Source organism: Uranotaenia lowii, chromosome 1 (assembly GCF_029784155.1).
Source record: "Uranotaenia lowii strain MFRU-FL chromosome 1, ASM2978415v1, whole genome shotgun sequence".
NCBI classification, from domain to species: Eukaryota; Metazoa; Arthropoda; class Insecta; order Diptera; family Culicidae; genus Uranotaenia; species Uranotaenia lowii.
In genome coordinates, this window is record NC_073691.1 from 44,162,183 (window position 1) to 44,176,037 (window position 13,855).

At 37.9% G+C, this 13,855-nt stretch overlaps 1 protein-coding gene across 1 annotated transcript; it reads right to left on the bottom strand.

Moving 5' to 3' along the window:
- Nucleotides 1-2,064: 2,064 nt before the first annotated feature.
- Nucleotides 2,065-5,755, bottom strand: LOC129759612 (uncharacterized protein K02A2.6-like). The gene is made up of 2 exons (XM_055757086.1): nucleotides 5,704-5,755; nucleotides 2,065-5,639 (listed from the first exon to the last, which is right to left on the bottom strand). Exons 1-2 carry the CDS (start codon nucleotides 5,753-5,755, stop codon nucleotides 2,065-2,067), a joined length of 3,627 nt encoding a protein of 1,208 aa, XP_055613061.1.
- Between the last annotated feature and the right edge of the window lie 8,100 nt (nucleotides 5,756-13,855).

Consider the following 13,855-nt stretch of genomic DNA (forward strand, 5'->3'; position numbering starts at 1 on the left):
AAAATAACTACCTGAAAGTTTCAGGTCATTTGGCAGAAGCAAGAGCTGGCGCAAAGGACTTGAAAATTGTATGGAGATTTTGGGCAAATTGTATGAAAATTTGACATACTTTCACTCTTGGTGTTCTAAAATATGTTACCAGTATGCTAGAAAGCTCAGAATTTCAGGAATTGTAGTTCAAACAATGACAAACAGGTTTGTAGAAGATTGTGATGCGACACGAGTTGACTGTGATGAGTTATCCGCAATTTAATGTGTGATTTTTTTTCGCATTTCTTTGATATATCGTGAACGGAGTATGGGCTAATAATTGCACTAACTTGATCACATCGTCACACAATAAGAATAACAAATAGAAAATTTGTGACTTTCTTTCAACTTTTTGCAGATATTTGTTATTAAATAAGCTACAACTTTGCCTAGGACACAAACTTTCTATCTGTTATTATCATAGTGTGACAATTCGATCAAGTAAGTACTAATAATCCACCTATACACCGTTCACGATATACCGATGAAACGCGAAAAAAATTACGCATATAATTGCAAATAACTCATCACAGTCAACTCGTATCGCGTCATAATCTTCTACAAACTTGTTTGACAATTTTTGAACTACAATTCCTGATATTCTGAACTTTCTAGCATACTGGAAACATATTTTAGGACACAAAGAGTGAAAGAATGTCAATTTTTCATACATTTTGCAGGAAATCTCCATACAAATTTCAAGTCCTTTGCGCCAGCTCGTGCTTCTTCCAAATGACCTGAAACTTTCAGAAAGTCGTTTTTTTCACTTAAATGCACCAATCTAGGGGGTGCCGCGTTGAAAAAAATGTTGTAAAAATCATCCCATACAAATTTGGGCCAGTCTAATGGGTAGTTGAGTTTTCTGTCCTATAGAAAGGTGGTAATAAAAATCGAGCGATCACACCTGTCAGAAGACAAATGACCCCTGCTAGGACTAAAAAAGCTGTAATCGATTTCGGTCAGGTTCCTTCTGTAAAGTTCAAAGTTGGAATTGCTTCGGTCGCCAGCCATCTCATTTCGAGTGAATCGATATTTAACACCTGTATGGGTCATTAAGTGCCCTCGCTGCTGTTATTAAGGATATAATAACAGACCTGATAAACCTGATCATCAAGGCAACAATGCTCATGTTAAATTGGAAAACAAAAAACAGATCACAACAATTGCTGGATGATTTAATCCATTTTCGTTTCCTGTTGAATAATGAACTTTTTTTTTTCACAAATATGGGTTCTCATGTGGGTTCTCACTCACTTCTAGTACTATGTCAAGTGTTCACAGGGCAAATTTTGTTATCAAAAATTATACAAAGGAGAATGAACAATTTGGTTATCGGATGTACACGGATATTCCAAAGATCTTGACAAGACAAAAAATGTTACTATGGGGTCAAGAAAATCTACCGTGTCCCCACAAACCAGACCATACTCCAATAATGAACTTCCTTGGAGGTGGAACTATCGGTATAAGATTCAATGCCGGACCGGTATTAATCGTTCAGCTAGCCTTTTTTACACTCACCTGTATGAGTCTTCTGGACAACTTCAAGCGGTGGTTTCCAAATAATCATGTTTTTCTCATAAATGGACGGGAGATTTATATCTTTCAGAAAATTTATTTGTAGTTCATGATCTTATCTGTAAGTTTAAATGAGAAATTTCAACATAGATTTAGCCGTTATTGAAAATTTTCAAAGATATGGATGATCAAATTCTCCATTTTTTTTAAATATGTCTTTATTCGTACCAATTCATCAAAACATTTATATTACATTATTACATTAAATTAGGTGTTCAGTTCAATAATGAACTGTCCAAAGCCCTATAGTTAACTAATAACTAAAATTTATTTATTCGACTTAAATTTGCTGAGCGCAATCAAGTATTTTTATGTAGTATGTTGGGATTGAAACACGACGCGTGTGGCTTTTACGATAGGGTCTTTATTAATGATCATCTTCTTGTTCTCTCTAGTTACACTCGCATATAATGAAGGATCAGTGTTGCCAAGCTATCACAACATATCTCATATTGTTTATTCGAAGACACTATCTTCCGGTTGCATGATGTAGTCCTCGAACTTCTTGGGTGCAGATGTGATACGCGTTGGACGGGAGCGGCTGCTTCCGGACGATTCCTTATTCCACTCTTCAGCTTCAAAGGCATCCGATGACACCGGGTTACGTTCTTCTTGTGTTCGTGGTATGAGTTTAAGATGCGAGCTGTTTCGTGTGTACTCTTGTCCAGATGGAGCCTTTACGGTGATAGAGCTACCGTGCTTGGTAGTTACTGTTGTGGGAGTCGGCAAGAAAGTTGGAGACAGTTTATTTCTTGGCAGCGTGTTTTTCATTAGCACCTCATCTCCCACCTGGATAGATGCTTCTTTGGCTCCCACTCGTCTGTCCCGACTCTCCTTCGTTTGGTGTTTGATGATGTTATCTCTATCGCGCATTTCTTCGTCCAAGGGTTCAACTTCGTTCCAATGTGGAAACAGATCACGGAATCGCCTACCGAACACTAATGTTGCGGGGGCAACCCCGGTCACGCTGTGTGGTGTTACAGAGTACATATATAAGTATTCCTGTAGGGCTTCCTCCAGATTTGTACCTTTCTGTTGGCTTATTTTCAAAACCTTTAACAGAGATCGGTTCTGCCTCTCCACTTCTCCGTTTGCGCTTGGCCAGTATGGTGTTGTGTGTGACAGTTTTATACCGAAGTCAACGCAGTAGTCCTTGAGTTCCTGGCTTGAAAAGTTTTTCGCATTGTCTGTGGTCAAAACTGTTGGGAGGCCCATTCTTGTGAAGACTTGTTTAAGGAAGCGGATAACATCGGCGGAAGTAGTTCTGGTCATAAATTCAGCAATCACAAACCGACTATACAGATCCACCAAAACGAAGATATATTTTCCGTTTGGCAGAGGACCTAAGAAGTCAGCGCTTAAATGGAACCAAGCAGTGGACGGCAATTCTCGAATACGGAGTGGTTCTGGTTTGTTAGGTAGGCTTACCATTAGACATTCTACGCACCTTCTGCATTTTTTCTCCACATCCACGTCTATTCCCGGCCACCACACAGCAGCTCTCAATCGACGTTTCATTTTCTCTTTTCCAGGGTGACCTACGTGGGAAAGGTCCAGCACACCGGCTCGAAGTCCTTCTGGGATCACAATTTTGTTAGCTCGTAGCAGTACATCTTTCACTGAGCATAACTCGGTCTTGAATGGAAGGAACCCTTTAGGAACCGAGTTCCAGTCGCCATCCAGCAATGCGCGCCTCACACATTGGATTTGTTCGTCTTCCTGGGATTGACGAATGATTTCGGACATAGTCAGGGCAGTTGGTTTAGTAACTTCAACTATAGCGCTTAAAACATGTTCTGTTTGTTTGTCGAATGTTTTTGCTATATCGCATTCGGAAAGACGCGACAAGGGATCGGCGATGTTTGTCTCTCCCGGTGAATAAACAATACTGTACCGGAAAGATTGCATTCTGAGGACCCATCTTTCTTGGCGTTGGTTTGGCTTCGAAGACTCACTGAATATTTTTACTAGAGGCTTGTGGTCCGTTACGATCGTAAAGTCTAGTCCTCGAAGGTACATTTCATAGGGCTCCGTCGCCCACACTATGGCTAGTGCTTCTTTGTCTAGGGTTGAGTATTTCTTTTCGGTTTTGGAAAGACTCTTACTCGCATAACTTATGGGCCTAGGTTTCGATCTTACTACCTGTAGGAGTACTGCGCCTAATCCCGTATCGCTAGCGTCAGTTACTAATATCGTTGGGTACTGGGTACCATAGTACGCAAGGTGCTTAGGGTTGGCTAACGCTTCTTTGATTTGTGTGAAAGCAGTTTTGGCTGCTGAATTCCATCGGAATTTCGTGTTTTTGATTGTCATGTCTCTAAGTGGGGTGCTTAATGTCGATAGATTTGGTATGAATCTACCGACATAATTGGCTAAACCCAAAAAGCTTCGCATTTCGGTAGCATTTTGAGGTCGTCGAAAATTTTTAATGGCACTCACCTTATCGTCCGATGGAAGGATACCTTTGTTTGATAGCAGGTGACCCATGAATACAACGGATGATTTTCCGTATTCGCACTTGGCCTCGTTTATCGTGAATCCAAATTCCTTTAGTCGGTTTAGTACTGCCTTCAGTCGGATATCGTGTTCGCCTTTACTTGATGCGTACACCAGAATGTCGTCAATAAAAACCTTGACTCCTTTCAACCCTTTTAGCACTCGCTCTATACAACGCTGGAAAATTTCAGCTGCGACCTTCATTCCAAACATTAACCTTTTGTAGCGATAGTAGCCATCTTGAGTAACAAAGGTCGTTATGTCCCGTGAGTTGGGAGCAAGCTCGATTTGGTGGAATGCTTTCACGAGATCTATTTTACTGAATAACTTACAGCCGTCCAAGTGGGGCATTATTTCCTCGAACGTTGGCAATGGATGCTTTTCTGGAATAATTGCTTTGTTGGCTTTTCGCATGTCCACGCAGATTCGTACATCTCGACCACCGTCCTTCGGCGTTACCACCAATGGAGAAGCCCACGTTATATCCAAAGGTGCGGGTTCGATTACGTCTTGCTTCAATAGGCTTTCCAATTTCTCATCCACCAAAGGTTGAAGCGGTATTGGAAGTCGACGACAGGACTGTTGAACTGGAGGAATCGCACTGTCAATCTTTATTTCCACCTGTACATGTTTGAGCTTGCCAATGGATGGCTCACAAGGTTTCCCGATGTTGAAAATTTCGCCATGGATCTCCAGTAGTCCTAGCTCCATCGATGTTTTCTTGCTCAGAAGCTTAGCTCCTCTTCTCGTTTCTACTACGTAGATTTCATGATGCACTGTTTTGCTCTTTGTAGCAATATCGATTTTAATCACTTTATACACTTTTAGTCTTCCATCACCGTACACTTTCAGTTCTTTAGATGACCTCTCCGATTTGGTCATTATACATCCATTTTTTCGAAATAGTTTATAAGTTTCCCGGTTTATCACGTTCACATGAGCCCCAGAGTCAACCACCCAATTAAGTTTAACTCCCCCCACGAAACACGTCACCACGTCCGATGCTAACTCAGCTGCATATACTTGAGCTAGCTGATTGTCGGATTCTTCCGAGTCAGATCCCGAGGAACTCGATTTGTCACTACATCTCACTTGTCGGACCCTATTTTTGCTTCGCGATTGCTCCCCAGCACTTTTATATTTTGTTTTACACTGTTTCGCATAATGTCCCTTGCGGTTGCATTTCTTACAGAATTCCGACATAGCTGGGCACTTTTTATTGTTGGCAAAATGGCCCTGTTCACCACATCTATAGCAGTGTTCTTCTTTGTTTCTTCGTACTTGGCCGATAGCGTTTTCATCAGTCGGCTTTTTCAAAAGTTCTTTATTCACTTTTAATGTTTCCAAGATTCGACCTTCCTCTGCGATCTCTTGAACTGTCATGAGTTTCTTTTTAAGAATCACTTCTCTTAATGCGTCCGAATTACTATTGTCAAACACTTGCTCGGTTATGCGCATATCCAGAGCTTCACCATAGCCACAAAGACGTCCCTGGTCTCTGAGTCGCTGAATGAACTTATCAAGAGATTCGCCATCTTGTTGTTTAATTCTCCGAAAATTGAAACGCTCAAAAGAAATGCTGCGAAATAATTGTCTAACAAACGAACAGCTTCTCGATACACATCTGTGCCGTATGGAGCAACCGCGTCATGCCCTTCCAAATTATAAAAAATATCCTGGACTTCGGTCCCGGCATAATGCAACAAATACGACCGTTTTCTGGATGGTAGCACAATACAATTCACTTCAAGGAATAACTCTAACGATCTCTTCCACTTCGCCCATCTGATTCCGAGTGAACCAGTATCCGAAACATCGAACGGCAACAGAGCCGCTTTGGAGGGATCCATCTTTTTTTCACTTTGAGGTTATGCTACACTTCTTTAGCAACTTTAAAAACTCCAATCGAATTTAATCTTGGGTTCGCTTGCGTAGTTGTATTAATTGCACTCGAATTTAATCATTTTAACTTTTAGAACCGTTAAAAAACGAATTTAATCCCATCCTCGTCGCCAAAAATGTTGGGATTGAAACACGACGCGTGTGGCTTTTACGATAGGTTCTTTATTAATGATCATCTTCTTGTTCTCTCTAGTTACACTCGCATATAATGAAGGATCAGTGTTGCCAAGCTATCACAACATAGTAGAACATCCTGTAATGTCAAAAATATTTTAAACTTACAACTAAAAACTAAAACTATCCTAAAATTAAACTAATTATAGAGAGAACGAATATCTGCGATGGAAAACTGCATCGATTTGCCTCTGAACTTGAAGATGATGTTGTTGGCCATCTCTTCGGTAGATTTAATGCCCGCAATCCGATGAAGATCTTCGGTGCTGTGCCAAGGTGGAAGCCGCAAAATCATTTTTAGAACCTTGTTCTGAATCCTCTGGTTGGTTTCTGGATGGTTTTTTTCCTCGTCGTGCAGCAGCTAGACCAAATCGGAACTGCATACATTATCGCTGGTCGGAACACCTGTTTGTAGGTGAGCATCTTATTTCGCAAACACATCTTGGATTTACTGTTGATGAGAGAATAGAGAGATTTAGTGTATTAATTGCATTTAGATAGAATATCTTCAATGTGATTTTTAAAAGTAAGATTCCGATCAAGTGTAAGTCCCAAGTACTTCACGTGATCAGACCATTCTAATGAAACCCCATTAAAAGTTATGGAATGATTTCCTTAGGTTTTAAAAAATTTGCTCTTGGCTTATGAGGAAATAAATAAGTTGAGTTTTGGAAGCGTTAGGAGAAATTTTCCACATTCTCAAGTAATTCAAAAAGGAATTGAAATTTTGTTGCAATCTACTGCGTACCACCCGTAAATTCCGACCTTTGGCTGAAAGCAAAGTTTCATCAGCAAATAATCTTCTACCTTTTCCTTCTGTTATCCTGATGTTTCAGATCAGAAGTAAAAATATTGTATAAAATTGGCCCAAGTATACTGCCCTGAGGGACACCAGCTCTAATGGGTGTCCTTTCAGAGCATGAATTTTGATAGCTTACTTGTAAAGTTCGGCTAATCAAATAATTTTGAATAATTTTAGTGAGATATACAGAAAAATCCGAGCTAATTTAGCTACTAAACCTTTGTGCCTATCACTGTCAAAAGCTTTTTCAATATCTAGAAGAGCAACACCAGTTGAATAAATTTAAGATTTGCTAGCGTTAATCATATTAGTTACACTCAAAAGTTGATGTGTAGTAGAATGTCCATGACGAAAACCAAATTGTTCCTCAGGGAAAATAGAATTCTGATTAATGTGGATCATCATTCTATTCAAAATAACTCTCTCAAAGAGTTTACTTATAAAAGGAAGCAAACTAATTGGTCGATAACTTGAAGGCTCTGAAGCACTTTTTCCCGATTTAAAAATTGGAGTTACTTTGGCATTTTTCCATTTATTTGGAAAATAAGCAAAGTGAAAACATTTATTGAAGATTTTTACTTAAAAATTTAAAGTGCTTTCAGGCAACTTTTTAATAAGAATATAGAAAATCCCATCTTCCCCCGGAGCTTTCATATTTTAAAATTTTTTGAAAACCAATTCAAGTTCATCAATATTTATCTCACAAGAACTTTCAAATATATTTTGCTTAGAAAAAATATCATCAAATTCAAAGGAAATTTGAGCATCAATTGGACTTACAACGTTTAAATTAAAATCATGTGCAGACTCAAATTGTTGGGCTTATTTTTAAGCCTTTCTGCGTTAGTTAAAAGAAGTTTATTTGTATTTTTCAAAGTAGGAATTGGCAACTGAAGCTTTTCAAGAATTTTAGTTAATTCCCAAAATGACTTTGAGTAGAGTTTTATGTCCTCTACTGCTTTTGCAAAATTTTTATCTATATATATAAAAAGCAATTTCTGTATGTTTGTTTGTTTGTTTGTCCTCTATACACTCAGCCGTCTTTAGAGCTAGAGGTCTGAAATTTGGCATGGATGCTCATTGGGACTAGGAAAGATGAAAAATGTTTTCAGATTTTCGGATGACCCCTTCTGAAGGGGGTCGATCATACAAGACAAATATTGTTTTCGCGATATTGACGTCATTTTTTGTCGGATTGTGATGAAAATTTTAACATGAGTGTTTTGAAAGACGAGCAATTGATTTCAGGTGTTGAATTTTGTGTAAGGGGTCGGCCAAAGGGGTCGTCCATAATAACTGTTTGCTGTTTTTACGATATTGACGTTATTATACATCCTATTCAGATGAAAATTGGTGCACGACAGTTTTGAGAGACGTGCAATCGATTTTAGGTATAAAATTCGGTGTAGGGGGCCGGCAAAAGGGGTCGTCCATACTACACAAATACTGTTTTAGTTATAATGACGTTTTTATACATCGGATCGGGATGAATCTTAGCACATGGGAGCTATGAGGGACAAACAATTGGTTTCACTTATCCAAATTAAAAACAGGGGTCGATCAAGGGGGTCGTCCATATTAACTATTCACTGTTAATGCGATATTGTCGTTATTATATATCGGATTCAGATGAAAATTGGTACACGAGAGTTTTGAGGGACGAGCTATGGATTTCAGGTATTAAATTCAGCGTAAGGGGTCGGCAAAAGGGGTCGTCCAAATTTAAATATTTTTGCAATATCGTCGTTATTTGACATAGGATTGTAATGAAAATTTGCACACGGTAGTTTTCGGGGACAGGCAATCGATTTCAGATGTCAAATGTTTTGCCAGGGGTCGACGAAAGGGGTGCTCCATATTAATTAATTTTTCACTGATTCAGCCATATTGACATTATATGCAATGGATTGTTTTGAAAATTTGCACACAGGAGTTTTGAGGGAAAGGCTATCAATTTCAGATATCAAAGATTGTATGAGAGGCCACCGAAAGGGGTTTAACTTTTTGGCAATAATAGTGTTGCTATGCAACGATCGAGTCAAAATTTATACACGGGTTTTTTTTGGCACGGTCAATTAATCCCTGATTGCAAATTTAGAAGCAGACGACAGAAAAAGAATTATATTTTTGCAATTATTACTAACCAATGAACTCGGAAGTGCATCTGGAAAATTTTCGGCAATTGACTTTCATACAAACTGTTCATGACATATTCCAAGTTCAAAGCGAAACGGAGTTCGTATGGGATCAGCTAGTTACGAATAAAAGCGAAGTGAAGATATTTAGCATTAAAGTTAGCTTTAAAAGGGTGATTGCAATTAAGTTTCCGATAAACATTAGGATTTCCGAATTAGAAATCATTTTCAAAAGCTCGAAAGCTTGAAAGCAGAACCGAAATTTAAAAACAGAATCTTTAAATAGATCAAATAAATTTTATACTCACTCTCACATACAGTAGTGTATATGGAATATAAATAAGGACTGCTCACGAAAGCAAATAAACACGGGTTATTTAATGTTAGCAAGTAAGTATATTAGCTAGAATTGTAATAATCTAGTGGAATTGTTTGTGAAACTTTGCATTAAGTTGAAAAATTGTTGAAAAAGTTCAATTGAAGCTGGAATAAGTGGAGTTAACCCATCGTTGAGCGATCGAGAGTTCCACACTCGATATTTAGCCTTTACTCCAATTATGAGCTCTAGATAGTTCAACGTTATTGGCTCAACATGTGAACGCCATTGGAGCTGATACTATTTCTGATCGCTAGAGTTGTCCGAAAGAATTGTGGAGAGAATTTAGAAGGATGCGATGTTTTCGGTGTATAAAATAATTAAGGTGTTTGAAAAGTTTATTTTCTTGAACACTTACCGAAATCTGGATGGAAAGAGAGAACCAGGAAACCGGAATGAAGAGAAAGCTACCGTTCGCTTCTTAAATTTTAGAAAAAAAAATTTCGAAGAAATTTCCAAAAAAAATTTATAGTCATAACAATACAGCATAAAAAAAATGCTAAATCGATTTAGAACAATAAATAATACAAAATTTCCTTTAAAGAAATATTGTATTTTTTTCTTATATATATAAAAAATCACAATGTTTAAACGAGCTCTTCTAAAAGAAAAAATGTGAGAAAAAAATGTGGCTTCTGGAGGACGATGAAACTTTAACCGAATTTGACACGAGTTGGCATTCTAGTTAGTTTGCAATTTTTTAACGTTGTTTAAAAATAGGACATTCCTGATGGCCTACATTGCATTTGATAAAAATTAATGTGAGTGGGATACAAATATTTTATAAACGGCTTGCAGTGCTCTGCATTTTTATATTGGTCGCAATAAATGAAGAAACATTCTAGGATTTAAAGAAAAGTTATAGGGTCGTTCGACCGAATAGTCTCTAGGCCAAATGAATGCTAGATCGATAAGACACATTAACATTTGGATATAAGGCCGAATGGTCATTCGGCCGAATGGATGCTAGACTAAAGTTGCCAGATTGCCTGGTGTCTTGATTATTTGTTTGAGAAATTGCTGGCTTTTAACAAAGAATGCCCGGATTTCTGGTTGTCAATTTTTAAATTAAAGGCTCGAATTTTGCCAGGTTTTTATAAAAAATTTCCCGGATTTGTCCGGCCTGCATAAATCCTGGAAAAGTTCTGGCAACCTTCTGCTAAACCAAATGGTCGTTCAGCCGAAAAGCCGGATTATCACTTGGCCGAATGGTGGTTAGACCGAATAGATAGTGGATAAATCGAGTGGATTATAGAGATGATAAGCCGAATGGTTGTAAGGCCGAATGGTCGGCATAATAATGATTCGACCATTCGATCGTTCGGCATAACGTCCATTTGGACTAACAACCACTCGACCTTACATGCAGATAAGCGTCAACGGTGTCTTCCATTCGACCTAATGATCATTCAGCCTATCGACTATTCGACCTAACAACCATTTGGCCTAACATCAATACAATCTTACGACCAATCGGCTTATTGTTCAATCGGCCTAATGATCATTTGGCCTAATGACCATATAGCCTTATGACCATTCGTCCTAACATCCTTTCGGCTTTACGTCCTTTCGGCCTTACAGCCTTCACCTGAATAATTCGGCCTAGTGGCCTATTCGCCCTGTTAACTAGAGTGTCCTACCCGAATTTCCCGACCGGAAATTATCAGCAATAAAAAAATCCGCAAACGGTAAAAATCCTAAGATTTCCCGAAACCAATAAAAAAGTCTAATTTACTAAAATTTTACACGATTTAAATTTCAAAAATGGATCAGATTGAGCAAAAAAAATAATAGTTGTACCTTGATATATGGCTCAGACTTAGACATTTCAATTCCATAAACTGGTTAATACATATTGAATTGTATAAAAAAAAGTTTTTCGTTCGACAACTTAGTGTAAAGGTGAAAAACGACCAAGAATCTATCAAACCACACAATTCCAATACAGAAACGCTGAGTTTGAATGTTTTATTTTGGAATACTCATCATTTAGAACTTCCGTTTTATAAACTGTCGACGGTAGCAAAATTATCAGCAAAGAAATGATATATTTTAAATCAAAAGGATAGTTAGCTGAAAATTTACGAAGTTTGATGCATAACCTGAAGTCTAGCTAAGCGATAGTGAAAAATCGTTCTCAATTATTTATAATTTTTGTTACAAAAATCAGTCAAGTTTGTCTGTTAAAGTTCTTAGTTTTCGGATCTTTATAAGTGGTTTTACAATTGCTAAATTGAATTTTGGAGGCACTAAAAAAGTTTGAAATGTTTTGCAAAAACTAAAAAAATTAAAAATATCATTGATATAAAGTTTCCTATTTAGTAAAGAGTTATAATCTCTATGTTCATTTTTTCCCAGGATCCCGAGAGTTCTTGGGAGAAGGAACGCTTCTTGAGAACGCTAAAATGGCCGGAAAATGGACCCTTTACTGATAACCCATTCACCCTAACGCCCGTATGGCTTTCGGCCTCATAAATTTCGGCCGAATGACCCAACCTTGCACAAAAGGTTTATGTAACAAACAATTTATGATCAATTGAAAGGATAAAAAATTCAGGGATAATCCCTAACACAGTAAATTACACAATGGCCACCTTCTTTACAGCCGTAGCTAAATTTTTCGACAGCTAAATGTTAAAATGTCATAAAATTTGCTGTTTGATTCTCAGGTCAGCCTTCCTGCAGCTTAGATTTTTTTTTGAATTTTTGGGCCCAAAATGCACAATTTGTAAAATGCGAGGTTTTCTCCAAAACATTCAGAAAAATTGCAACTTTTAAAACTACTGATAAGCACATTTTTTTTTTCAAAATTATCGGCATTTTTTCCTAGATTCCAAGAACTCTCAGTTCAAAGTTTCTAAATTTTGCAATTCGATCAATTGAAAAAGACGATAAGTTTATTATAAAACTTATGTCCGTTTTCTCCTGCTAGTTTAGTAGATCAGTAGCGTAACCTCCATTTTCCCGGGGGGTGTCCGACATTGTCTATCATAATAATTATCGTCCCAACCCTCCCAGACCTCCGCTATCTTAACCATTCTGTGTCTGTCGGAACACAATTTGGACCAAATTATTCGGGGTAGTCCTGGAAGCCGAACCTTCCTCATTGAGTCGGAACATTGGGTAGGAAACTCCATACATATTTTTGTGCAGCGCCCATTCAGTTTTTCTAACTATTTAGTTGATGGGGGAATCAAAATCCATAACGGTGGACTTCTTTTCTTTTTTTTTTCATAAAACATAAATGCTCCGGAAAGTGCACCCAAGTGATGGCTGCAGCATTTTGCTAATACCGTTAATCCCTTCTTGTTTGTCATAACTGCCAAACGCGTTGTTTGATACACACATTTAGGAGGGAGTTTTCCTCCCTCCGATGATGTTTTTGTATTCCAGTTAGGGCCGAAAATAGGAGCGATCTTTCTCTCTTTCAGTCGTTCATTGGAAAGGTGTGTGCATTTGTGCACCCCAATTTCTGATGGATTGTGTGTCGCATTGGTTCCGATGATTATATTTTTTTTGTTGGTTCCTATACCTTCAGATTTCACCCGATTTAGAGTTCTTAAAAATGATGTCGTGTTCCGAGAGCATAAAAGTTTTTAATTTTTTTTTTGTTCCACCATCATCTAAACCGGTAAAGCTAGGGATCGGTGAAAAACAGGAGAGTCGTCAACGTCGTTGTTGTTTTGTTGCGCCGCTGCTGTTTGTCGCATAAAAGTCGCATGTCAAAGGGCACAAAAGTGGGCGTGACCCGGGAGCTGTTAATCATCTTTTTTCCCTTGCTTCCTTCCGCTGCCAATTCCTTTATCCTCGTTCCTCTTTTGCCGGCTTCACTCCCTTCAGGTTTGTAGGATTTCCCGTTATTCGCGCGCGGGTTAGGATTCAAATTTCGTGCTTTGTACCCGTTCGCATTTATGTGAAACTCACCAAGCGGATCTGAAAACATATGTCATTGGTTCGCAAGAATAATAGTAAACTGATTTTTTAACCTATTTTAAATAATTCCAAGCCTAACGCCTAAATACAAGCTTGAAAGACTAACGAATTGCACTTGTATAATTGTCGAATGTAATTGAATAAAATTCAAGGATGACAAAACTCATAAGCGAGAACTTGTCTACTACCGGAAACTCAAGGTTTTTTAGTAATAACTTCAAAAATATCAATACTAATATTATAAATTCGTTCTGGTACATGTTTGTACCTGATAATAATTGAAAATTTTAAAAATATATTTTCGTTGATATTAGTTCCTGTTTCGATTTTAAAAGTATCAATATTATGATTACCAAACAATACATTTAAAAAAAATGAACAACATAAAGGGCGTCCACGATGAAATTGCCACACCATGAAATTGCTCAA